Below are 25,816 nucleotides of genomic sequence, written 5' to 3'. Positions count from 1 at the left end.
GATTTTTAACTCATTTTTGACTCGGCTATAATCGCGTAAGCGGTGTCTACGCCAGTAAAGAAGAAGAAGATTTTTAACTCAAACATTTTTACATCAAAATATTTTATTATTTTCTATTATAAATCTTTATAGCTTCTCAAATATATTTATTCAACTTTATGTTTACCAAGAAACACTCAATTCTCAAAAAATGCGTATTTTTTATGGCGCTTCAGTTTAATAGCCACAAGAACAACAAATCGTTTATAGCAGATTGAATATTGTGTTGAAATAATTTTACGGCACAGTGGTCGATTCAAAATTTATTATGCCCGTGCTTCTTCTTTAACTGTGGCGCAAATGCGTTAAAGCAAGAAATGAAATATAAATTTCGCCTGATTTTATTAATACACATTTTGGTAATAAAAAAAATTATATACATATGGCAATATTTATATAACATTATAGAAAACGGAACGTGTGACCTACTTGTTGAAAAATGATATTCGCATCATTCTTTTTAACTTCTTTTACTTAGAGGAAGATAAAATGAAAAAATATAAAAAATGTATTTTTTGGAGTTGCCACTTTTTTGTTATAAATTTGAAAGAAGTTAAGAATTGTAATATCTTTACCCATTGAAAGATATTAAAAGTACATTTTTACAAAAAAAAAATATTTTATGGAGTTGCCACATTTTTTATTAAAATTATTGAAAATATTCTATATATGTATATCAAATAAAAGGTTTTAATTTAACTGTAATATCTTTATCCATTGAGAGATATTAAAAGCAGTTTTAAATTTTCTTATGGAGTTGCCACTTTTTATTTTTTTAAATTTGGAATAAGTTATTAATTTACTGTCTAGTGATCGTATAAAACTGTAAATCTGCACAAAATGGTGTGTTTTACTTATTAGAAGTCAGCACGTGGTTGCCACCCTTATTAAATGTGCAAATAAAAACTTACAATGTTACATAAAAATTAAAAAAAAAAAATGCGATAAGGCTAATAAATGAAGAATATTACAGAATTTTAAGTAAAATATAATTGCCTGACGTTGCCACCTTATTTTAAAAATTAAAAGTACTGCATTGTATTATTAAATTTCGAAAAAGTATGCACAAGAACATCAAATTATCCACAATCTGGCAACTTTATGCATGGATGCATATTTATAATGTCACTCATACGCAACGGCGAACACGCCGACATAAATCAAGTCACTTCATATGCAGCCTAAAAATATGCTATAAAAAGTATAAAATATAAACGCACACAACTACACATACGCAAAGCCACACCGCAATGTGAGCAAACACGTGCTACAAGCAAAAATGTGGCGCGTTTCTGCGCCTAAGCGCTCACTTAAGTGCCATAAGCAAAGCAATACACTCACGCCGCAAAGCTTACTAAAAATCCATTTCATAGCGATTTCCCTACGCAAGCCGCACGCCGCAGAGAGGACAATAAAACACATCACAACAATAACAATAGCGATTATAATAAAAATAACGGTATTGCCGAAGCAAGCAAAAATTAATTCAAATTCGTGCGAGTTTATGTAAATTTGCTTTTATCCCAAAACACTGTTACGCAGATGGGCGTCGAAGCAATAGCAACAACAATAACATGCAAAGCAGCTGAAAGAGATAAATCGAAAGTGATGACAAAACAAAAACACCAACAGCATAAAATAAAGACAACAAATAAGCATGACTTGCGAACGCCATAGATATTTGTAAGCGCGTAAGTTTGTATGTACATATGTATGTATTGTAAGTGAAAAGCGCCGCAGATGAAAAATGAAACGCTATAAATGTGAAACCAGGTGGCGTACGCGTGCTTTTACTGCCGTTGCCGCTGCCGTTGGCTTTGTCATGGTCCTTTTTAGTGTCCTAGGCATGGCCGAAATTTCATTATCCAGCATTTTTGCGAACGTCAAAGTAAACAATAAAAAAATTGCCAATAACGATGACGAAACGACGAGCACTAAACGCCGACAATGCGTAGGTGGGCAGCACACAACAATAACAACAACGAAACAAGCAACCTAATAGTATGCATGAGGAGCTGCTAAAGGTGTACGCTGCTGTTGCAGGCGATTTGTGTGCGTGTGTGGCGCGTTAGTGGTCGCCTGCGACATGAAGTCAATAGCTGAATGCATAAAAAATAACGGATTCGCGTGTTTCATTTCATTTGCACAAACAACAATGTTTGCAAACATAACTGTATAAATATGTACTTGCAGATAGAGCTGTGTGTATGGGTGTGGACGCTGGGCTGTGTGCTAGAGGATATGTCAAAACCAATTTGCTTAAGCTGTAGCGTCTGCCGGTGCGGCAAAGTGGCGTCAGCTATGCCGCAGTAAAGAAATTAATTTAATTATTTAATATTATTAAGCAATATTAAGTTTTCTATGTGCTTTCAGCTTTCCTATGCCTATTTTATGGCAGTTTTCAAGCCAATAAAGGCAAGGTTGGTGGGAGGTAGGTATAATAGATAACTTAATTGACGTAAGTTAGATTTGCGAAGCGCTTAAATAATTAGTTTATAAAGTTCAAAAAGATATTGGATCCGATTCTAAACAACACAATACTAAAAAAAAAAATATAAAAAAATTAAACTAAAAAATTTTAGAACAAATTTAAAAATTAACCGAATTTAATTTTTTCGTAATTTAATAACCACCTCCTACCCGCTTCGTACACAGTTAAGGGATTACCGCCTGAATCAACCAAAAAAACGTATATACATAAATAATGTTTTCAAAGGGCCTAAAAGCAACCGCCTTTGTCATTGGACTGTCACCTAAATATTAACATCAATCAATCAAATGGAAATGAAAAGTCAAAAGTGCGTAAGTGGCCAGGTGAAAAAGGAGATACAAGTTGTATTGAATTTTTTTGCCAGTGGTTGTATTTGTGAATATCCTCAAAAATTTAAAAAAAAAAATAACATATCTTTTCTATGATATTTTGTATGGAGATAATTGTGGTAAAGTCGAAATTACTTTTTGCACAACACATTTGTATTAAAATACACTAAATAATATGTGTAAGCACTACATTTTGTTATGTATGGAATAAAATCACACAAAAAGCTTACGCGAAAACTCTGACATCAATAAAAATACTTTTGTTTTAATAAAAAATGTTTTTTGATTAAAAATATGAATATTTTTTTTCAATACATCACAAAAAATCACAAAAAAATTATATTTTTTATTTATTACAAATTTTTAATTTTTTTCGATAAGTAAAAAAATATTTTTATTTATTTTTTCATAAATTAAAATACACTAAATAATATGTGTAAGCACTACATTTTGTTATGTATGGAATAAAATCACACAAAAAGTTTACGCGAAAACTCTGACATCAATAAAAATACTTTTGTTTTAATAAAAAATGTTTTTTGATTAAAAATATGAATATTTTTTTTCAATACATCACAAAAAATCACAAAAAAATTATATTTTTTATTTATTACAAATTTTTAATTTTTTTCGATAAGTAAAAAAATATTTTTATTTATTTTTTCATAAAAAAAAATATTTTTATTTATTTTTTCATAAAAAAATATTTTATTTATTATATATTTTTATTTTTTCATTACATTTATATTAAAATACACTAAATAATATGTGTAAGCACCACATTTTGTTATGTATGGAATAAAATCACACAAAAAGCTTACGCGAAAACTCTGACATCAATAAAAATACTTTTGTTTTAATAAAAAATGTTTTTTGATTAAAAATATGAATATTTTTTTTCAATACATCACAAAAAAATTATATTTTTTATTTATTACAAATTTTTAATTTTTTTCGAAAAGTAAAAAAATATTTTTATTTATTTTTTCATAAAAAAATATTTTATTTATTATATATTTTTATTTTTTTTTCATAGAAAAATATTTAAATTTTTATTTTTTTATGAGTAATTATGACTTTTGTAACTAAAAATAGAAATATTTTTAATTATATTTTTCCATAAAAAGATGATATTTTTCCGTACGAATAAATATTTTTATTTTTTATTTATTTTTATTTTTTCCTTAAACAAAATTAAATTTTTTATATTGTTTTTTTTTTTCATAAAAAATTAATGACTAAAATGAAAATATTTTTTATTATATTTTTTCCATCCAAAAAAAATGATTTTTTCCATACGAAGGAATATTTTTATTTTTTCCAAATTTAAGTATGCTTTTACTTTAAATATTGCTTGGCGATGCCGTTTTTTCTATATTAATTTTCGTTAAAGTATTTCGCAGAGGTCTTACATTTAAGTATTGCTTGGCGATAAGCTTTGTTCAGGTACAAGATTATATACATATTATAAATTCCATTTCTCGTTCCACTCGCATTCAAAACAGTTACAGCAAAGAGCAATTGAAAAAGTAAAGCCCCCAAAAAAGCCTTTAATTAACATTTGCTTTACTTGCCCTTTTTAACAAAATCTACAGAGTATTTGGTTACTTGTGGCCTCAGTTTTGCAGTTGTTTTGTTTTGTAATTTATAAGCCGGTTACCAATAACTGAAATGTGCAGCAAGAGAGTGGCTCAAAAGCCACTGGGCATGCACTGCCAACTCCAACAATGAGCTTTTTGCCGATTTCGTTTGCTCTGCTGAGTTTCTGTATTATTTACATTTTCGTTACTTATTTCGCTTGCCAATCTCAATTATGCACCCTTTTTCATGTTCAACGATAATTTACATGTTCAATGCGTTCCACCAGTGCACGCCGCTTACACCTTTTTTGCTCACACCCACGCTCGTTAGGCTATCATTTATCTTTTCCTCGTCGGCTGCTTTGCTTTTGGGCAGATTTTCTGTTTTTTTTTTTTTTCAATTCTTTTTAGCCACCTTTTCGGCTTTTGTTTACCATTACGCGTATGCACAACTTCGGTTTATGGTTGAGTAGAGCAACTTAAGTACTTTATTTCATCCGATGGGCGGTGGCAACACTTTGTATATTTATCTCCGTTAACATTTTGGTGAAAATGCGCGACCCGCTAGCGGTTGGGCAAAATGTGGGCGTTTGGCGTATTAAATCATACTTTTTCCTGTTTTTATTGCTATCGGTTTTCCGAGTGCTTCCTTGGAGACTTCACTCCACTACCTCTTACTAACGAAGACACACACACATATGAAGATAATGTGTACGCCTAACACACATTCAGCATTTATGCTTTAACATATCCTTGGCTAGGGAATTTGTGGAAAAGTGGCTAACGAATGCCGATTGCCGCATAAAGCAATGTTAAAAATAGCAAAACGAGAAAATATATGCGTGCTTGGAAAAAGCTGTGATTAAAGTGTATTTTTATTTGAGGTTATGGTGTGATAGTTATGGTAGGTGATATGAACTCGGCTTCACTAAGAAATATACTATATATTGCAGAGAAAGTTGGTTGTCGAAATTTGTTCAAAACAGGACGCAAGCAGTGAATGGAAATTAGTTCGAGTTGCTGGTTCTATAGTTTCAGATAATACGTGAATGAAGTGGTAATCAATAGTTAAATAGACGAAAAGGTTAGCTTAGATATGTACATATCACCTAAAAGTATGCCATAATATTCTTAATTATAATACTAATTTTAAATTTCGATGAGTTCGATGAAAAGTATAAAATAAGCGCCGTTTTCTCATTCTCTGGTCAATAGCTATCTGCTAGTTAAGTTCTGGTTAACTTAACCAAGACCTCTTTTTCGAAAAAGCACCTTTTGAAAAATGGTTGCTAACCAGACATGGAAAACGGCCCAAAGAGATGCCTTTAATGTGATAAATTTTCTCAGGAGTTGCGGTTTTCAACTTCCGGTGGCCGGAAACGTCGAATATTTAAACTTGTAAATAAGAAAGTATGAAAACTCGATCACGACTTCGACTATTATGATATTTTATATGTATACCCTTAAGAGGGTATTTTAGTCAGGTCCATCTGTCTCTAAATACCCGAATGAGACCTTCAGTATTTGAAATATCAAACTGAGATTTTTCACACGCTCTTTCCTCACTACAAAAACTGCTCATTTGCCGGAGCCGCCGATATCGGGTCACTATAGCATAAAGCTGTCATACAAACTGAACGATTGGAATAAAGTGCTTATATGGAAACCTTTGTCATTTGAGAAGATATTTGACGAGATATCGAAATTGGACATAGACTATTGTCTAAGACAAGGCTACAATCTCTGAACATATTGTTCGATTCAGACTACTATAGCATATAGCTGCTATGCAAACTAATCTATCAAAAACAATTATGATCTTAATTAACGACATTTTTTCCTATCAAAGTAACCTAATTTATTTGAAATATGGATTGTATAAATAAATATTGATTTATAATCGCTTAATACTTTCACATAAATAAAATACATTTTTTAATAACGAAAATCCACCTTATGCAAATTTAATATTAAATGGACCATAAACAAAATCTTAACAGCAAGCACAAAATTTTCAAATACATATTTTAATTACCTTTCCAACTGTTGTCCGGCGGATGTCTGTCTGTCTGTCCATATATATACATGTATATGTATGTATGTGTGTTGTTGCCCCGCAGACAATTTTCAACACCGAAATGCTTGAGTGTAACGTTTTTTCGTCGGCTAGATTGGGCACTTCAACGAAATTCCCACGCACACACAAAGTTGACGAAATATTTATGAATGTTCTTGCTACATTAGATGCTCGGCATTTCATCAAAATATACACATACACACGCGCAAAAGTGTGCTAATGTATTTCTCCAACATTTGGCGTGCAATTCTTTCTACGTTTTTTTTACTTTTCTTGCAACAAAAAACATTTACACAACACATATGGTGCGGCTATAAACTATGCACATCAGCAAGCAAGCAAACACACACACTGGCATCATTCGCAAAGCAGATTTTTCATAATTTCAGCATCTCCACATTTTGTTTCCCAGCCGCATTGGCCAAGTTGTTGTGTTGTTGCAGCTATTTTTACCTAATTTCCACTCAAAATTGCTAAACATTCGCATTAGTGTTGTTTTTGTTTACCCTTTTTATTATTATTTTTTTTTTTTGTATTGTTTTTGAAGCGCTGTGCTGCGAGTGTCTGTTGTTTTTGTCATTTGTCATAGCGGTGTTTGTGCTGCTGACATTAATGCTTTTTTTGCTCGTGTTTTTAAGTATATTTATACTTTTAATTGTTGTCGTGCGTTGGTTTGAAGGCGGCGATGACGGTGAGCGAAATGAAAAATGTGGCTGTAGGTAAGTGTGTGTGAGCGACCTTGCCGGCGTCAATTTTGTTGCGACTGGGGAGGCTTTCCAGCATATTTTTTTAAGTTTTGCACGCAAATTAGTTCATTTTATTTTCTTTTTTCTATTAAATAAATAATTTAATTTGACTATATTTAAAATTATTTGGCTTATTTTTTCCTTTTTTATAATTATTATTTTCAATAATTTTTTTCTTAAATTATTTATTACATGGATTTTTTCTAAATATTATTTTTATAATTTTTGTGTTTTATTTTTTTCAAATAACTCTATTTTATTTTTTATTTTGTTTTATTAAATTTTACATTTAATTTTATTACATGGGGTTTTTTATCTAATTATTATTTTAAAAATTGTTCTGTTTTAATTTTTTCAATAATTTAATTTAATTTTCTTTTATTATATTAAATTTTTTTCGTTTTTACATATTTTTTTTAATTTTTGATAATTGTTTTTTTTTTATATATTTATTTATTTAATTGTATTTTTATTTTAATTTATTTAAATATTTTTTTATTTTAGTATTACATTTTTTTTCCTTTTATTATTATTTTTAAATAAAAAATAAATTAAAATATTTGTATACATATTTATTATTATATTTATTTATATTTAAAATTTTATTTAAAGAGAAAATTTTATTGTTATTTTTAAATACATATTTTTTTCAATTTTCTATTAATATTGTTTAATTATTATTTGTTTTGTTTTTCCAATTTATAACTATTTTCAATTAACTATTTATAAAATTATTATATTTTTTCTGTTTACTCCTCTTAATGAATTATAAAAGTATAGCATTTTAATATGTATTGGTATTTTTATCATATTTTTAGCATTAATATATCTCTTTCTTTATTTATCTGCATATAAACTTTATTTCATTCGATAATTAAGCGCTTCATAAGGCCCAATAAATTTACAAATCCAATAAAACACATTCAACAGAATATAAACACAATTAACACTTACAAATCAACCGAAAAATGAAATTTATGCGCCTTTTAAAGCTCTTAAGCGCTCTTCCCCGCACACAAGCAATTATTTATTTATTTATATTTAATGATTAGTCAGCAATAAATGGCAACAACTGCACTTCATAAATGACACTGACACTTTGTAAACACGCCGCTTGCACAATAACAACAAAAACATTCACTTTTATTTATTCTCTAATATTTACCAACGAATTCGCGTTGGCTTCCGCGTCCGCGCGACACTTTTAGCACGCTATTGTACCGTTATTCAAGCACACTACCGTCGCTCGTACATGCACACACAGACACATATGTATATGTATGTTATTAAGTTTACATATGTTGTTGGTACACGTTTATGGCGCGTTGTAGCTGCGACAAACACGTCCGCGCCACTTTGAAAGCCATGGAAAACTGATGCCAACACCGTCGTCTCGCATGGTTTTGTTTGTGTGTAGGCCGGCGAAGGAAAAGCGATTTGCACGATGCGACGAAGATGTTAAAATGTTACGTTTGTATGCTAGCATGGCACTGTTGGTGCTCAGCTGCTACCAAATACAATGCACTGTTAAATTTGCGGAGCTGTTAAGTTAACAGAAATCCTTTGTGTACAGCACAGCAGTTATTACACCAATTGCAATCGGCAGAATGTTCACATGTTCTGCGCCCGAAAATGGCACGTGCATGTCGTGTGCCTGTAAAGTTAACAGTTGAACTGTTATTTAGCAGTTGATAGCAAGCAAATGTAAAATATTTGGTTATTACATGGTAATCACGCATATTGATAAGGGTTAATAAACATGTAAATATACATATGCGTGTACATATGTTTATATTAGGGTGGGTGGCATGCGCTGAATTAATTAATGTTGTGAAAATCTGTTATTTAATGAAATTATCATTTAAAATTATAAATTTAAATTTAAATTTAAATTTAAATAAAAATGTGATTTTTGAATTTATCAACATTTAGTGTAGTTGGAAACGCTACGTTAAAAAATATATCATTATTATTTGGGAAATGTTTTCTATGGTCACTACAAAAACAATAACAACACAATTTTTTCGAAACCGGTTTTAGACCTATAGTCTGTTAGGAAAATTTGTTCGGAATGATCCACAGAACACTTCTCGCATACGTGAATTTATAGAAATAAAAATCGACCCACTATAATGCACATACATACATATGTACATACGAGGTACGTGTGCATGTGTACATGTCATATAAATACTAGAGAGTATAACATCATTTTACTCCTACAGTGTATGTAGTTGCAGAAGTTTGTTAACATGAGTTGAGAGAAACTTTACCAAGCCAACACCGCGTTAATAGGAATTTTAGCACACTTTAAGGCGCTTCAACTCTAAAGCGTAGAAAACCCACAATTAACGAAGTATTATAAAAAACAGAGTTTTTGGCAACGGTTATATCATTTCAAATTCGTCGTAATAAATTTATTTAAAAAATATACGTATGTATGTACATATTTTCTCCAGTAAGGGGACTTCTTAATTTATCCTTATCTTTGGAAGTCTTTTTACATAGTCTATATATGTAGGATTTAAAAAATAATTAAGAAAAAAATAAAAAGCTTGCATTACCAAGAACATGGCAGCAATAAGAAAGCAAATTATTATAAGAACTAAACAAATAACTAAATAAAAATATGTTTAATACATAAGTACATATAAAAAAATTAAATACATATGTATACGCCTTCATTTCGGCGCGTATACTCGTAACTAATTTGAAAATATAAACATTAAACAATTTCAAACTCTAAAATACAGCAATATGAACAAAATTGCTGTTGTGCACTACTCTAATTTCTGCAATGTGACACGGGCAGCATGCAACATGCGTCGTGATGCTTTGTATATCCACTTCTCGAATAATTTTGAATTAAAATAGAAAACGTTACGTATACCCGACTGTATGATAAGTTTGGCACACTCATTGCAAGGCATCAATGTGGAATATATTGTGGCGCCGCGTAAATCTGCGGATTGTGCGGAGAATATAGCATCCGATTCAGCATGTATAACGTAGGTGAGTTTATTATTCAAGTGATTCCATTTATCCTTGCCCCACGGATACGGTTCGCTCGTGTAGTTGGGTGGGAAGTGATTGTAACCAATGCCAATAATGCGATTTTTCCGATCCACAATGCAAGCGCCCACTTTCGTTTTAGGATCATCACTGCGTGTAGTGGCCAATAGTGCAATTTCCATGAGGAATTCGTGATCTGTTAACAGTTCATTTTTGCCTACACTTATAATACGATTCTTATCATCTAAAACGCATTCCGGTCTGCTATTGTCCAAATTTCCATTGCGTTTCGCAGCAAGTGCACATATTTCGTTGTGGAACGTTTTATCTGTTAAAAGATTCTCGCAACCTTTGTCTACATGATCGCCTAATGGTGAAGGGGAACGTGAACGAAAACTGGTTGAAAGCAATTCGTCGCTAGAATCCGAAGTTGACCGACAGCAGCTATCGCCGCTGCTGTTGCTGGAGCTATTCGAGGAGGTGGACTTTGGTGAGGTCGTCAGATCACAGTCATGTTCAGTCATTTTATGCGTATGTGTTTGTGGCTAGAATATAAATATATTTTTTTAATAAAATTAAATTGTATTATGATAACACACGCGTATTTAATCATTTGTAAACTCAGATCGTATATTTAAAATTTTTTTGTTTTATTTTAAAATTATAAAAATTTAAATTGTAATATTTTGTAGTTAATTTTTCATGCACCACTGCCAAAAAGCGTAGCTATATGCAAATAAACTCTTATTTAACAAAATAAACGCAAATCATGTAAACCCCCACGAAGCCTGGTTTATAATCGCATTCATATTACATACACACATTTTCATTGATCAAAAGCAGTGCTAAGTCAAAATAACATTTCAGTCGGACTCTTATAGTGGATAATATGCATTCGATTTGTGTGGCAATTTCTTTGTTAGCAATAATCTTGCAAAGCCACGTCACGTTTGCAAGAAGTAAAGAGTCAAATAATAGAGGATTTTTTATCAAAGCATGCAGTAATTTATTTTTTCTTTCAGCGCGTTATGAAGAATTCGACGTAAACGATTGTCAACAAAACGCAGCTGTAGATGCCGAGTATACATCAGCACAATCGTTGACTGCTGATGTCACCTGTTCAGCGTTCTGTAAACTTCGCGAGTTTCCATACGGCGGCTGCGATTGTGTGACGCAGAAATGTGTTTGCGCAAATATGAATTTGAATTTTTGCAATTTTCAGAGTATAAGATTGTTTATATAAAATAATAAATCTCATATTACAAATGATAACTACACATATTGTTGCCACATATGAAATGAAAGAATATTTTTGGGCCTTTAAAGTTTGCAATTATATTTGTTGTAAATTTCAATAGTCATTTTCTTTGAATTTACATATTGGAAATTTCAGTTAATATGCATATCTATAGACCAATCTAATATAATCAATACTTTTCCAAATGAAATTTGCTTAGTAGGTAAATATCTTATTCACTAACTCCTTTTGTGAATCCAATAGCAAAAGAAAAAAATAAGCAGACAATATAAGAATCAGCACAAATGTATTGTAAATCTATGAACGAAATACTATTAATAAACTCGTTTGTATGTGAATGTTTTAGTGCACTAAGGCTTTTCTTGAAGTTTCACTTTAAATAATTAAGCGGTTTTTAGTGGGATGGGATTCTGCTTCAAATGCAAGTAAATGGATCGCATACGCGACACATCCTTGCCCGATTTGTTCACTTTCGGATTAAAATCGCATAATTTTGCAATGCGTTCCCATTCGGTACCCGGTTCCAGTGGACCACCATTTTCGAGCGCTGCTGCTTGCTTTTCGGCATTACGTGATGCCGCTTTTGTTTTAGCAATTGACTCTTCAGTTTGGCGCAGCCAATCATCTAATTCTTGTTTAGCTTGTTGGCGCAACTCTTCTTTTTTGCGTTCTTCTTCACGATCCTTCTCTTCAAGTCTTTGTTTTTGTTCCTCACGCCATTTTCTAATTTTTTCTGGTTCAATTCGTGAGGGTGGTGGCCCTGAAATACCGACGGGTTCATTCGATTCGCCACCGATCATTTCAAAGCTACCAGTGGAAGAGCCGAGTCCACCACCTGCCACATTGGGTGCAAGATCATCGCCACCAAGGAGACCATTGCCATCGGTGCTGGGCGGTCCGCTTGCAACAGTACTTGCAGGTGGTACGATTTCGGATTCCAGATCACCGAGAACTGATTGCTCACGTGCTAAAAACTCTGCGGCTGGGTCAACCTCTTCTTTGGGAGCAAAATCATCACCGAAATCCATTTTGAAGTAAGGCAGCTATCACTGCGGAATTAAGACAATAAGAATATGGGGCGTATTGCATTTTATTTTGTATATCAATAACACGTAGGCAGATTTAAAGCCGAAACGTTGTTTTGACAAACACAAAATTGGCTTTAAACAAGGATATTTACCTCAAAAATTAGTTGAGATTTTCTTTACCTAATCCTCACTTGGTTGAGTCAGCACAAAAAAATAATAATTTGTAAAAAAGATAAGTAGCAATAAATTTCTCCCAATCAATGCGTAAAAGTTTACTCTTCTTCTTTTAGCAAGCAATTGTCAATGAAAAACGTCAGATAAGTCGAGTGAGTGAGTGAGATAACACTTGCCAACGAAAAATTTCAAATCGAACAAAGCCACACAACACAGGCGATAGGCATAACTAAATATTTCTCCTAAAATATTTCTGATTGTACACACGTAACTACTTAACTTATTCAATGCATATAACTTACACTAAACTCTCACCTTTATATAAACTTCAATTTGTCTAGATTTACTAATATGCTAATAAAATTTAATATAATAACTCAAACACAAACTGTGTGCAAAAATCACTTTGTTCACTCCTAACGCGCGGGAAAAACAATCAGCAAAACAAAATCACGGTTGCATTGTATTGTCAAATTGTAAATAGCAGCTGATGATGAAAGACAGAATGACTTGAAGTTTCGGAAACCGTTTAAATATTAACAAAACTTTGATATATAAATTTGTTTGTAACTCAAGTAAACTTTCCAATCAACAGAATTAAAGTGGTAGTGATGAAAATAAGAAAAAAAAATATTTTTGAAACATACTAAACTCATTTTTCTAAATATAAAAATCTGATAAAATAATTGCAACCGTGCAATGCTCTTCGTATTCGTGTATTTTGACATTTCTCCGTCATGCTTTGACTGGCAGAAAATACACACTTTCGGACTAGCTAGCCTCGGTCGAATTCGGAGTGGGAATGTTTTTCTCAAAATGGCGCTCGGTCAGTATAACGAGTAGACAGATTAGATGACGCGAAAAAGTGAAAATTAACAACAAAAACGTGATATTTTTGTAAAAAATATAATTGCAAAGTCTACCTAAGAACTTCTTTAAGAGCGGTGAAGTGAAGTTTGATGCGTGAAACAATTAAAAGAGTGAAAAAATAGAAATTCTACATAAAGTTAACGCAACGAGTTGCAGGAGAACGCGACGAGTCACGCAAGGCGACAGCGTTGGGCAACGGCGCACAGAACGACCGGTCGAGCCGTTTGCCGTGCAGCCACAACAGTCGTAATCCAGCTAGATACATAACGCAAGACAAAGTACATATTTCTGGTGCTCCACTGGTTTGCGAATACTGAGCGGGTGTCGGTGTAGTGCGGGACAAGTAAAAAAAAATCCCCAAACTAGAAGTTTTTCGCACTGAATGTTACACCAATCGGAAGCGAAGCAAGTGCGTTTTGTTTTTGTATTGTTGTGGGGAAGCATTGAAACATAATCGGCATTGAAATTTTTGATAAAGCATTATTATGTACACTTTATTCAACGGTGCAATGGTTATGCAGTAGACTAGCAATTTGTTGTGTTTGAAATAAAAATATGTAGCATATTTTTTTAATGCCTCCGTATTTTTTGGCGCTGTATATGTTGGTATATATTTTTTTGTTGTCGTATGCAAATTTTTTCTGTTTTATGAATTCAAATTGCAGCCCCACAACAATTAAATGTTTATTGTTACATATTATTAGTATTCTGTATCTAATCAATTTTGTTCTCTAGTCTTAAACACACATTTACTAGCAAACCGTTTTGTTCGTCAATATGGATCCCAATTCAAGTCCCTGGTCTTATGCTTATAATCGTATTGTGCCATCTGCCTCCAGCACTGGATCTGCAGAAGATTTTCAACATCCACACTTGGCGCCTGCCCAATCTCTATTTCTACAGGCTGCACACTCTGGTATAGCAGCTAGCTTTAATGCCGCAGCTGCTGGCAGCGGAAGTTTTGTATCACCTTCACCAATTGGCGGATATAATCCAGTCTTTCAACAAATCTACCATCATGCGGCTGCAGCAAGTGCACAACCAAAACCAGCCCACTACGCCTCAAGTGCTGTAAATACACCAGTGCGTCAAATACAAATACCATCAACGTTAGATAAACAATTGACGAATTTCCAAAATCAGGCCGCTGTCGCTGTTGTATCATCAGCTGCTGCAGCCGCTGCAAATAATGCTGCTTCTAATTATTATGGTGAAAATTCCTCATCGAGCGGTGCATCGCCATCGCCCACAACATCGGCAATTACGTCAACTACGCTCAGTTGGAATACGCCGATGATATCCAATACATTTTTGGCTATGCAACAACAACAACAACAGCAGCAGCAGCAGCAAACACAACAACAGCAGCAACATCAACAACAGCAAGCGCAACAACCACAGCTGAATTTAGTGGCCGAGAAGGTGGTGAGTAGTATGTTGGGGAGTTTGGTTTTAAGTCTGTATACGAAGCCTTTGTATTTGTTTAATTTTCGATTAAAGCCAAAGTTTTTAATATGTTAAAACTTGCTGCTCAGTTTTATGACCTTTGAAGCTTTGAATAGAGGCGTAAAGTGTGGGCTGTATTCTATTCTACTCTCTTTTATTAAAATTCTCAAATGATTTATTATACTAATAATTGATGTAATGTCGATAAATTATGGACTTTTATTATTAAGGATTTGGTTTTATTTTTTTACACACATAATGTGAAATACAAAACAAACATATGTAAAGCTAAGTACATTGGTCTTCTTAGTTTTCTTTAATATGATTGAAAGTAAAACTCTAAAATTTGAAAAGTTAGAATATAATCTAGAAGGTTCTGAGAGTATTTAAGTATATTTTTCACATCAGCTTATTCAACTATCTTTGAACAAGAATAGAAAACTCCTTTTACTGCGTATCAGATCTCCGCACAAGTATGCCTACATTTATTAAATCATAATTATAAAAATTCACCGAAAACTCAAATAATATCTAACATCATCTACAGTCACAAACACATATAAACTACAGTCAAATAAAATCAATTGAATTCTTGCGACGCCTGTGTTGCACATTTTCAGCAAATCAAACAGGAGAAGCCATCCGACCTTAAAGCTTATAATGATATACTTTTATATCAGACGCAACTACATCAACAACAACAACAGTTGCAACAACAGCAACAACAACAGCAAGATGAAATCAATGCTGCAATTGACAATGATGCTGAAATGTATTGTACCATTGATGGTAAAAATTACAAAATTGTACGCAAAGGTCAACAACAACAACTAATACAAGTCGATCAAATACATCAGAATGATGTAAATAGTTCATATGCTGCTGGCAGCACAACACCAGCACTCACAGTTGCTGTAGATAATGCCGTGTCACCTCATGTAATTGTCTATAAGACAGGTGGTGGTGCTGAATCACCGGCCTTGCGACGTAATATTGCAGGTGCAGGCTCACCGGCTTCGGCCACAGTTGCTTATTCGTCTGTGATACAAAGTACACCGCAACAACAGCTGCAGCAGCAACAGCAACAACAACAGCAACACGTTTCAGCGTGTTGGACTAAAATCGAAGATACTAATGGTTCGACGGAGGGTGGTGCTAGTACGGAAGATGTGAAAAATGTCTTGCAATTACAAGTAAAACAAGAAAACCGTCAATTGGGTTATGTCACTGATAACGATGTGGGCGAAAGTTTGATATTCAACTTGCCACCTGGACTTGAAATTAAACAAACGCTATATAATCCCAGTACGGGTGCTACTATTGGTAATTCGACTGTGTTGCAACATACCCAACAACAGCAACAAGCACAAGCTCAAGCGCAACAACAGCAGTTGTTAGCACAACAAAATTTGTTCAATAATCAAAAATTGCAACAACAACAGCAACAACAAGTCGAAAAGCAACGTCGCCAGCATATGGTGGCGAATATGTTGGTATCGCCTACGGCGAATACGAATAATCAACAACAACAGCAGCAGCAACAACAACAAACTTCCTCCTCCCAAGCGTCACAGATTCAAATCATACCCAAGGTTTGTATTTTATGATTTTCGATTTTGTATATTTTCTTAAAGCCTTTTGTTAAATTGTTCCCCGCACTCTATGCATCTTTTATGTGCTTTAACTGAATTTCATGGTGATTACAATTTTTTTTCGCAAATTTTTATTTTAAGTTTACTCTTCTTTATTTACGTTTGCTTTTAACATCTAACACACAAACTACTAACACCTGACGCACTCATCATATTGCATTTTATATATGTATATTAAATATATATGTATATAAATTTTAATTGCGCTGTCCTTAAGTGCGTATGCAATGTTTTTCCATGAGTTCAGTTCGCAAAAGTTGAATAAATTAAAAAGTCATCATCTCAGTTGTAAAATTAAAAATCTGCTAAAGGGTGTCAATGTCACATGAAAACTTTTTAACTGAAAACAGTTGTATTTTAAGAAAAACATTATTTGTGTGGCTGTTAACAATTGGATAATATTATCTTTAGAAAAGAAACCATTTCATTATTGAATAATTCGTTGTATAGATAATTTGGGTACAACACTTTTCATTTCATGTGTGCGTGTTTATTATTTGATATTGATTTATTAAAATCACATACTCTGTACGAAAATAAGATTTTGAAAAAGAAACTAAACGTTTTCGAAAATGTTTAAAAATTCAAATTGTTTAAATAAAATGGCATTAATATAACTAAAGTTGCTAAAACTTTACTTAAAGCAAGAAGCATAATCATAAAAAGACTTAAAAATTACCAAAATAGTATGGTGTTTTCGGTAGTCTAAAATTCTAATATACATATGTTCACAAGGCACTCATTTAAATGTATATTTACAATACATAAAATATTGTATTTCATTTTCTTTTATCCTATACTGTTTACTTTAACCCGTACAGCTGTGGTTTTTTTTTTTTAAATTTTCACCACACATTTGGTGACAGTAAACACCCGTTAATCTACATACAACATATACCTAATACTAAATTACCGTTATTTTATAGCTAACCTACACTTTTTGTTTATTTTCATTTATTTTCTGTAATATTTGTATTCCTTTAATGTTGCCACCTTTTAACTGTGCTCATCTAATCGATTTTCATTTCTGTTTAACAAAAGGGAGTGAAACTAAACAAAACGAATTGTATGTATTTGAACCTGTGACGTTTTTTCCAAGCTTTTGAGGAAGATGCGTATAAGAATGCTGCTATAATATAACTGCCGTTTTTGTGGCATTGAAAACAAATGGAAATACTATATACAACTGATTATGGCTTTTTTGACATTTCTACTTGAACCTAATGTTACCCTAAAGCATTTGCACTGTTTTAATATGTCATCATGATTAATTACAGCAAAATATGCATTTTTATTTGACTATTTAATGTCGAGTGATACAAATATATTAAGTTTTTTGAAAATATGGAGAAACATTGCAGTACACCAGCGTTAGGTTTTCTGTGAAGGCGAGCAAGTGTAGTCGTTCAAGTAAAATCTGTGTGTTAAAAATAAAAGCATGCTTCTACTGTGTATAAAAGTGTTTAAGTGACTTGATTTGTGCAATAGGAAAATGTGGAAAAAACTATGCAGCCTACTTCTTGCTTTATTATCTGGCCTTCCATTAATTAAAAAAAAATGTTTGCTATAATGTGTTTTACAGCATTTAAGTGTTCTTTCTTTTCTTTTTTGATTCTAAATTATTTTATTTCATATTTCTTTTCAACACAAGAGACACATTTTTTTCGCCACCCGCCCACCATTCCTCTTACTTCATTTAGCAGAGACTCGCAAATTTTTGCAGTGTAAATATTGCTTTAGTACCTTAGAGCTGCATTTCACATATTTCATGAATAAATTTTGCATATAAACTATTTTTTTACACATATACATAACAAACAAACTATTTTATGCTAAAAATTTTCCCTTCATGCTATCAACATTAAATTATATTTAGCGTGCGTTTGCTTTTGCATCACTAAAAACTTTGCCATCTTCTTCTTACCATTTCAGGTTGAAGTGGAGCCGCCAAAGCAACTGCCTGCAAAACCTGCCAAAACGCCGCGCAAGCGTCAACCGAAAAAGACGCTCGTCACGAACGACTATGCGACGGTGCGCAGTCCACAGCAGGATGTGGTGCAGCATCAACAACAACAGCAAGCACAACAACAACAGCAGCAACAACAGCATCATCAACAGCAGCAGCAACAACAACAGCAGCAAACGCAACAGCAGCAGCAGCAACAACAACAAGCTACCTACTATGATTTCAACAGTAAATGGAATACGCCCTTAAAGATCGAGAACAATACGCCGTCGCCGGTTGCGCAAGCGCCCCCCATTAGCATACCGACCTATGTCAATCCACATGCCGCACAACAGCAACAACAACAACAGCAGCAGCAACAACAACAAGTGCAGCAACAGCAACAACAGGTGGCCGCGCAACAACAGCAACAAATACCGCAACCAGCGCATATGCAGTCGTCGCAAGCGCAGTCACAGGCGCATCTGACGAATTTATCTTCGTACTATTCGAGCACATTTCCACAACAAATTGCTTCACAGTACACTGCATGCATGCAGCAGAATGCAGCAACAGCTGGCGCCATACCACATACGCTTTATAATCTCAATCAACCACAGCAACAGCAGCAGCAGCAACCGCTACAACAGTCGCCGACACAGCACCAGCAACCACCTACGCAACCGCCACAGCAGCAGCAGCAGCAGCAGGCGCAGGCGCAGGTACAAGCACAACTCCAACAACATGCGCCACAACAGCAGCAAACGCCACAACAACAGCAACAGTCCAATAGCGATGCAACGCCCGCTGCCAATGATCCGAGCAATAAAGTGATTGTGCCCAATATCGAAGAGGAATTGGACTTTCTCACGGACGCTGTAGCGCCCAAGCAGGGCTATGCGAACTCTTCAACGAACTTGAACAATAGCAATGGACGTAGCGCCACGAATTTCGGCATACGTCATCCCCAAACGGAGGCACAAAGTGCTGGCAGCACGCCAGCGGCCACTGCACTCACTAATAACGGTTTGACAGCAGCGGCGGCGGCGGCAACGGGCGCAACATTAGGCAATAGTATTGTACCGGGTAGCGAGCGTAGGCCGGTTGTTGGCACTTCGATTGGCGAAAAAAAGACACAGTTCATGGATAGCTATTTGAAGTTCCTGCAGGGCGAGCGTGACGATTCGCCACCTCCGGCTGTGGTTAAGAGTGGTCGCAAGGTGAACTATCAACGTTCGCCCAGCGGCAATGCGGCAAAACGTACAAAAACCGGCAATGGCAATAACGAGGAGGCGGCGGCAAGCGCAGGCGCGACAGGTGGTCAAACGAACGAGCAGCAAGCAAACCAGCAACAAGCAGGCGTTGTTGACGAACAAACTCCCGGTTTGTCGGCTGACGATGCGCATCGTATTAAAATACTCTCACAAACGCAGATATTGCCGAAGAAGCGACCACAGGCGCACATGGCCGCGGCGGCGGCTGCAGCTGCTGCTGCCGAGACATCGGCTGCCGCCACAGCAAGCACACCGTCGGTCATACAGCATCCAGCTGAGCAGCAGCAACAGCAACAGTTACAACATCAACAGCAGCAACAACAGCAGCAGCAGCAATCATTCCGCCCGTATGGGCAGCAGATTCCGACCCAAACACAACAACCGCAACAACAACAACAAAACCAGCAGCAGCAGCAGCAACAACATCCACAACAACAGCCACAGCAACAGCAACAACAATATTGTGCACAATTGGGGTTTAGCGGTGGTGGCGGTGGCGGCGGCAGCAGTCAAGGTATGTTGCCTGACCAACAAAATTCCTCCAGTACTACCACTACTAGTAATACGATAGCACCCACCGCTGCCGCTGCTGCTGCAGCAGCTGCCGCTGGCGTAACGGCCGGTCATCATCATCCTTTAATAAATTTTCTGTGGCCTTGGCATTGATGAGCGCGACTGTGCGTTGTTGTGTTGCAAATTTGCTGACTGTTTTAATTAGTTAGCTGGTGGCGCATGCGCAGTCGGTTAGCTGAGATGGTGAAGACAAAAAGAATATGAAAATGTATCACAAGCGCGTGATCGTGGTGAGAAAATAAACTCACACCACCACCCACACGCGCACTAATCTCTCTCCTATCTCTCTCTCTCTCTCTCTCTCGATCACGATCTTGAGTGGAAGAAGACGCTGCTGCACCAACGCGAACGTACCCATGCTCGTTCGCGCGCAAAAGACAATTCGTGTACAACCAAAAATAAAAAAAAGAAAAACAACAAGAATGAAAGAAATGCAAAACAAAACCATATGAATGGTTGACGTTTTAAAGCGTTCTAATTATCGTGTTAATTAAACAAGCATGAAAATAAGAAATTATTTAAAAAATAATAATAATAACTAAAATCAAAATTAATGGCAGCAAAAATGATTTGTTACAATACATACATATATAATAGAAAGAAAAAAAAGATACCAGTTGATAAAATGGATTTAAGTATTTTTTGACAAAAGAATGCAGCAAAGAAACAAAAGTTCTTACTAAAAAAACATTTTGTGTTTTTATTTCCCAACCAGATGGATAAAGCATGTCTATGCATGCGAAATGGGATGTTATATACTTCATTTACATTGCTCACTTTAAACGCTCTAGCCAAAAAGAAAAACGAAAGAAAAAACTTATAGCCTTCAATTAAAATTGGTTCAATTAATTGAAGCGTAAACCACAAAACGAGCAAAAATTAAAAATGAATGAATTTTCAACACATTTTCTAACGTCAGCAGAGTGCGCGCGAACGAGCGTTTGGGGCGGAAATTCTTAACTGTTTCACTTTACCTATTTCACTTGCGTCAGCGGCCAAATTGCAGCCCAATGATAAGACCACATTCAATGTTCAGTCGCCATCATGGCCAAAGCCACCACAAAACATCACTAAATTACATATAAATTTACTACTCGCACCTCCTCAAACATGCACACATTCACTTCTATTCAACTTTTATTGTTAAGCAATCACGCTCACTCTACTACAGCACCTTTTTTAGACAACTAAGTTTTCTTATAAGAGTTATAGTAGCTGTAGACTGAACTTAGGAAGTCAAAACATTTATAATTTAAGTGGCAGCAGTGAATAGAGTTTGGTTTTATATTGTATTTGTTTTATTGTGTAGGGAATGTTTGACAAACTGGTAATGTTTGTCAAAGTATTACTTAAATTTTACATTATTAGAATCCTCCATGAAGCCCATTATGAAAAAGACGAAGCTTTCGTTATCACAAGCAAGAAAAAACATTAACTTCTGTTAGACCGGGAAGGGTAAAATAAAAAATCTTATACAAGAACAAGAATTTGATCGTTCAGTTTGTATGACAACTATATGTTATAAAAGTCCGATATGAACAATTTCTTGAGAGATTGTACTGTTGGTAGGGACAATAATCCACGCCAAATTTTGGGGAGATATCTTGTCTGATAAAAGAGTTTTCCATATAAGGACTAATTTTTGATCGATTACATAGTTTGTATGGCAGCTATGAGCTATAGGGGTCCGATCTGAACAATTTGTTTGGAGATTGTACAGTTGCCTTGGACAATAACCCACGAAACATTTCGTGAAGATTTAGCGATAAATAAAATATATTATAGGGTATTACAAAGTTCGCGGGAACTCATATACCCTGTTTAGGGTAAAAAATGATTTAGTCAATCTTAAAAATACTGTATAAAAGCTGACTTTTGTATTGAACGGAATATTAGCAGCCATGTTTTCATGTTTAGCTTAGAAATGAAGAAGTTCTGGCAATTCTGTATATCTGCCATAGAACTTGAAATTGATTCCTTAGATTACAACAATCCCTTATACTACAACAAAATACCTTAAGTATTGAAATTACAACAACAAATCTTCGTTAGATTCCAAATTACAAAAAAATTTTAAATTTGCATGCAAACTCCTTCGAATAAGGTTTTAGACAATAAAGATTTTTTTTCAGACACCCTGTCTAGTATCTGAGGTATACATTTTAGTTTAGTTAATCACATTTCTCTTTTGCATACATAGGTTGCCCAACCAACGGATAAGCGCTTTAGTCAACTCTCACCTTGTAAGAGATCTATGTATATAAATGTATATATACACATGTATAGCATAACGGGAATTTCACTTGCACTTGTCCATAACTCCATAAGAACACATTCATTAGAAACACTTTTAACAACACATAAAAACACCCATTCATCTAACCACGTATACATTCACCACATCAAACAACTTTGTGCCTGTCCTTACCATTTGCATTTCGGCTTGACTTGCCTCGTCTTTTAGATCCACTCACATTGCCGCCACGACGCGAGCAAGGTCTACGCAAAGCGAAACAGACGAGCATGCATGCCATGTTCATGAGTACGGGCACTGCAGGTGGCGCTAGCGGCAGCGGTTTGGCTGATAATGAAGATCAAGAGCCCGATGAGTTCGCGGACTCCGACACGGATCCCGTGTGGACGCCACAAGACGATGATGTAAGTTTGTGTGTGCAGTAACACGAAATTTATATGCCAAAAATCTACGAAACCTTTGGTTTTCAGAGCGATGAGGGCGGCCGAAGCTATCGCCGGAAGACATCATCGCGTAGAAATAAGAGTGCACCGCGTAAAACTAACTATAATCAGCAGCCGGAGCAGCAGCAACAACAAACGTCGCTTACTCAAGTGCAGCCACAACAACAACAGCAGCAGCAACCACAACAACAGCCACAGCAGCAACAGTTGGCGCAACAACAAAATGTTGATGGTTACACACCGAATAAGGCCAATGCATCATCGTATGCCAACGCCACGCACGATGCGGATAATTTTAAGGTAGTGACCCAGCTAATCTAATAATAAAGTTATTATGGTTGAGTCTGTTCGAAAAATTGGAATTCCGAGTCGAATTATGACTTCTAGACTTCCAGGTTCAGAACTTTACCTAATCCTAATAGATGAAATAAATTGATTTAGAACTTTTATATTGGTTCTGTCCAATTTTAATACTTTCTAATTTTCTTTCTAAACTACCATTTGTCCGCTTAGACCGGTGATTTCATTGTACTACGTTCCGATTTGGTCAACGATTGGCCGATCATCTGGCAGGTGGACACCCAATGTATTCTACAAAAATATGAGCCATTCTGTCAGAATGGCAAAATGTTCTATCGCAACATGTCAATGGTAAGCTAAAAAATTTATCGATCGATAAAAAATATAACTAAATTTCTCGTTTCGCTAACCCCCTAGTATTCATCATGGAACCTCGACTCAAAGAAACTATATGTCAAGGCGCCCGTACGCATCCAGGTGCAATCGCACAAGGAGACCATTGTGGAATTTATGCGTTCCGAGCTGCTGGCCGACGATACCGAACAATTTATTGAGAAAATTATGGAAGATTATTTGCGTTATCGTGACAATTTCGAAATTTACATACAAACAATGATATCACAGGTGCTGGATCCAAGCTTTTTCTTGGAAATAACTAGAGAGAAGGGTAGGCGCGCTTTTATAAGATTTTTTGTTTAAATTTTCTTTTACCACATTTTTTTTCTCTTCACCCTCCCCACTAGATGAGTACTTTTTGGGCAGCGTACGCATCATCGATAGCATAATGGATAATTGCAAGCGCAAATTACTCTCCATTACACCCTGGACTCGCAGTATTATCGTTTCAATTGAAACTTATCCCAAGTGTCATGTGTTCACCGAGTGGGGACAGAATAATCTGACACAGAAAAACTGTGGCGGCTGTCATCAGCCAGGCATATCGGTGCGTTTTCTGCTGTTTGGTAATCCCTATCACGCCAACACGATGCAACCAGTGCCCGTGGATACGCGCTTGGCTTGTGAGAAGGTAGGCATTCACTTACTTTATTAATATGGTATTTCATGTATGCCATATTTTCTAACTTCTACTCCATCAGGACATACTGCTGTGTCGGATTTGTGCTGCCCGTGCTGATATATTCCATAAGATTGCACATGAAAAGTATAATTTGTACATACATTGTTCGTCACGTGTTGGGGAACAGCAACAAGAATATCCGGGCAAATCGTCAACGGAAATCTTGAACGATCTGCTAGCCGAACACAACTGGGTGGATGAGGTGTGTATGCCTTCATACCTTTCAATTGCTATAATAACTATTTGTAACTCTGTCATATTACTTGTTTTACAGTTATTCCGCAATATGCGCAACTCCTGGGCTGAGGTGGAGAGTTTAGAACGTCAAAAACGTTTTCGTGAAGTCTCACAATAAAATCAATAAAATTAATCTACTGTAATATGAATAAATTTAATAACAACGCATCAGCAACGCTGGTATTGGTGCTCATATGTATACGCTGAATAAATTCAGCCGATAAGTTGCCGTGCAATAAACAGCCCAGCAAGCAAAACTAACGAAATTCCTTATACAATTCTAACTACGCAAAAGCAGCAGTGCAAAAATAAAACAAAAAAGTATAATTAACTTAAATATTAGCAGAAAAAATTATTCTTGTACCAACTGTTAATAGCGCGACTAAGCCAGCGCATGATTTTGCCTGCAAGCAACGTAAAATGTGCGCTAAGCGGCGTTCAAAAGCGCCATGCAAAATACAAATCTATAAAAAAGTATAAAATAACAGTTACTAAGTATATAATATATACATACATATAATACATACGACGTATACAAATACATAAATATATACATATACAGTTTAGCATACAATATGGATTTTTCTTAAGTGTATAAGCATAAGCTAACCTAAAAAATTGGTTGACAAGAATTATGTATATTTTAAAATTTTTTTTTAATAAGCTTAGTATAACAATTTTTCATATTTTAATTTTGCGAAATATAAATATTTTCGTTTTAGTGCGCAAGGCTTGGTATGTGCTCACACACGTGATTTTTTTATAGTTTTGGTTTCAAAACAAACCCGCTGCAAATATTAAAAAAAATGTATTTATTTTTTAATTTAAATTTTTTTTTAAATATATTGTCAAAATTATTATCTAAAATTTTTTTTTTTAATTTTGGTTCAAAAAAAATTTTAATTATCTTTAAAAACAAATTTTTAATTAAAAAACATATCAAAATATTTTTGAAACAAAAATTAAAAAATGTAATGAAAAAATAGTGAAAATTTATTAATTCTAAATTT

At 34.7% G+C, this 25,816-nt stretch overlaps 4 protein-coding genes across 8 annotated transcripts in view; 1 reads left to right on the top strand and 3 right to left on the bottom strand.

Annotated features, from left to right (window-relative positions):
* LOC105227342 (serine/threonine-protein phosphatase rdgC) overlaps nt 1-8,651 on the bottom strand; it is a 102,486-nt gene extending 93,835 nt beyond the window's left edge. For both annotated transcript variants that reach the window (XM_019990718.3, XM_029550702.2), the window contains exon 1: nt 8,217-8,651. The gene's annotated coding sequence lies outside the window, so the exon portion shown is untranslated. The remainder of the gene's footprint in view (nt 1-8,216) is intronic.
* Nucleotides 8,652-9,636: 985 nt separating this feature from the next.
* Nucleotides 9,637-13,210, bottom strand: LOC105227336 (deoxycytidylate deaminase). Of its 2 annotated transcripts, none has more exons than XM_011206610.4 (2): nt 13,050-13,210; nt 9,637-10,819 (listed from the first exon to the last, which is right to left on the bottom strand). In XM_011206610.4, the coding sequence occupies exon 2, from the start codon at nt 10,796-10,798 to the stop codon at nt 10,043-10,045; it is 756 nt and encodes a 251-aa protein (XP_011204912.2). In that variant the 5' UTR covers nt 10,799-10,819; nt 13,050-13,210; the 3' UTR covers nt 9,637-10,042. The 2 variants fall into 2 exon arrangements, with proteins under 2 accessions (XP_011204912.2, XP_049314886.1); XM_049458929.1 differs by having other exon boundaries at nt 13,037-13,163.
* Nucleotides 11,584-12,877, bottom strand: LOC105227338 (clathrin light chain). The gene is made up of 2 exons (XM_011206612.3): nt 12,713-12,877; nt 11,584-12,581 (listed from the first exon to the last, which is right to left on the bottom strand). Exon 2 carries the CDS (start codon nt 12,558-12,560, stop codon nt 11,916-11,918), a length of 645 nt encoding a protein of 214 aa, XP_011204914.1. The 5' UTR covers nt 12,561-12,581; nt 12,713-12,877; the 3' UTR covers nt 11,584-11,915.
* A 284-nt stretch (nt 13,211-13,494) lies between the features above and the next one.
* On the top strand, nt 13,495-25,623 carry LOC109579205 (alpha-protein kinase 1). 3 transcript variants are annotated; one of them, XM_029550727.2, is made up of 11 exons: nt 13,495-14,013; nt 14,340-15,029; nt 15,671-16,642; nt 18,635-20,435; nt 22,959-23,152; nt 23,219-23,491; nt 23,705-23,842; nt 23,909-24,158; nt 24,235-24,518; nt 24,589-24,771; nt 24,844-25,623. In XM_029550727.2, the coding sequence occupies exons 2-11, from the start codon at nt 14,382-14,384 to the stop codon at nt 24,922-24,924; spliced, it is 4,824 nt and encodes a 1,607-aa protein (XP_029406587.2). In that variant the 5' UTR covers nt 13,495-14,013; nt 14,340-14,381; the 3' UTR covers nt 24,925-25,623. The 3 variants fall into 3 exon arrangements, with proteins under 3 accessions (XP_029406587.2, XP_049314884.1, XP_019846263.3); XM_019990704.3 differs by lacking the exon at nt 15,671-16,642 and having other exon boundaries at nt 13,497-14,013; nt 24,844-25,622; XM_049458927.1 differs by lacking the exons at nt 22,959-23,152; nt 23,219-23,491; nt 23,705-23,842; ... (2 more) ...; nt 24,589-24,771; nt 24,844-25,623 and adding an exon at nt 22,695-22,952.
* The last annotated feature ends 193 nt before the right edge of the window (nt 25,624-25,816 follow it).

Source organism: Bactrocera dorsalis, chromosome 5, assembly GCF_023373825.1.
Source record: "Bactrocera dorsalis isolate Fly_Bdor chromosome 5, ASM2337382v1, whole genome shotgun sequence".
Classification (NCBI taxonomy): Eukaryota; Metazoa; Arthropoda; class Insecta; order Diptera; family Tephritidae; genus Bactrocera; species Bactrocera dorsalis.
The sequence above is the reverse complement of the archived record's forward strand: the minus strand, read 5'-3'. Positions and strand labels throughout refer to the sequence as shown.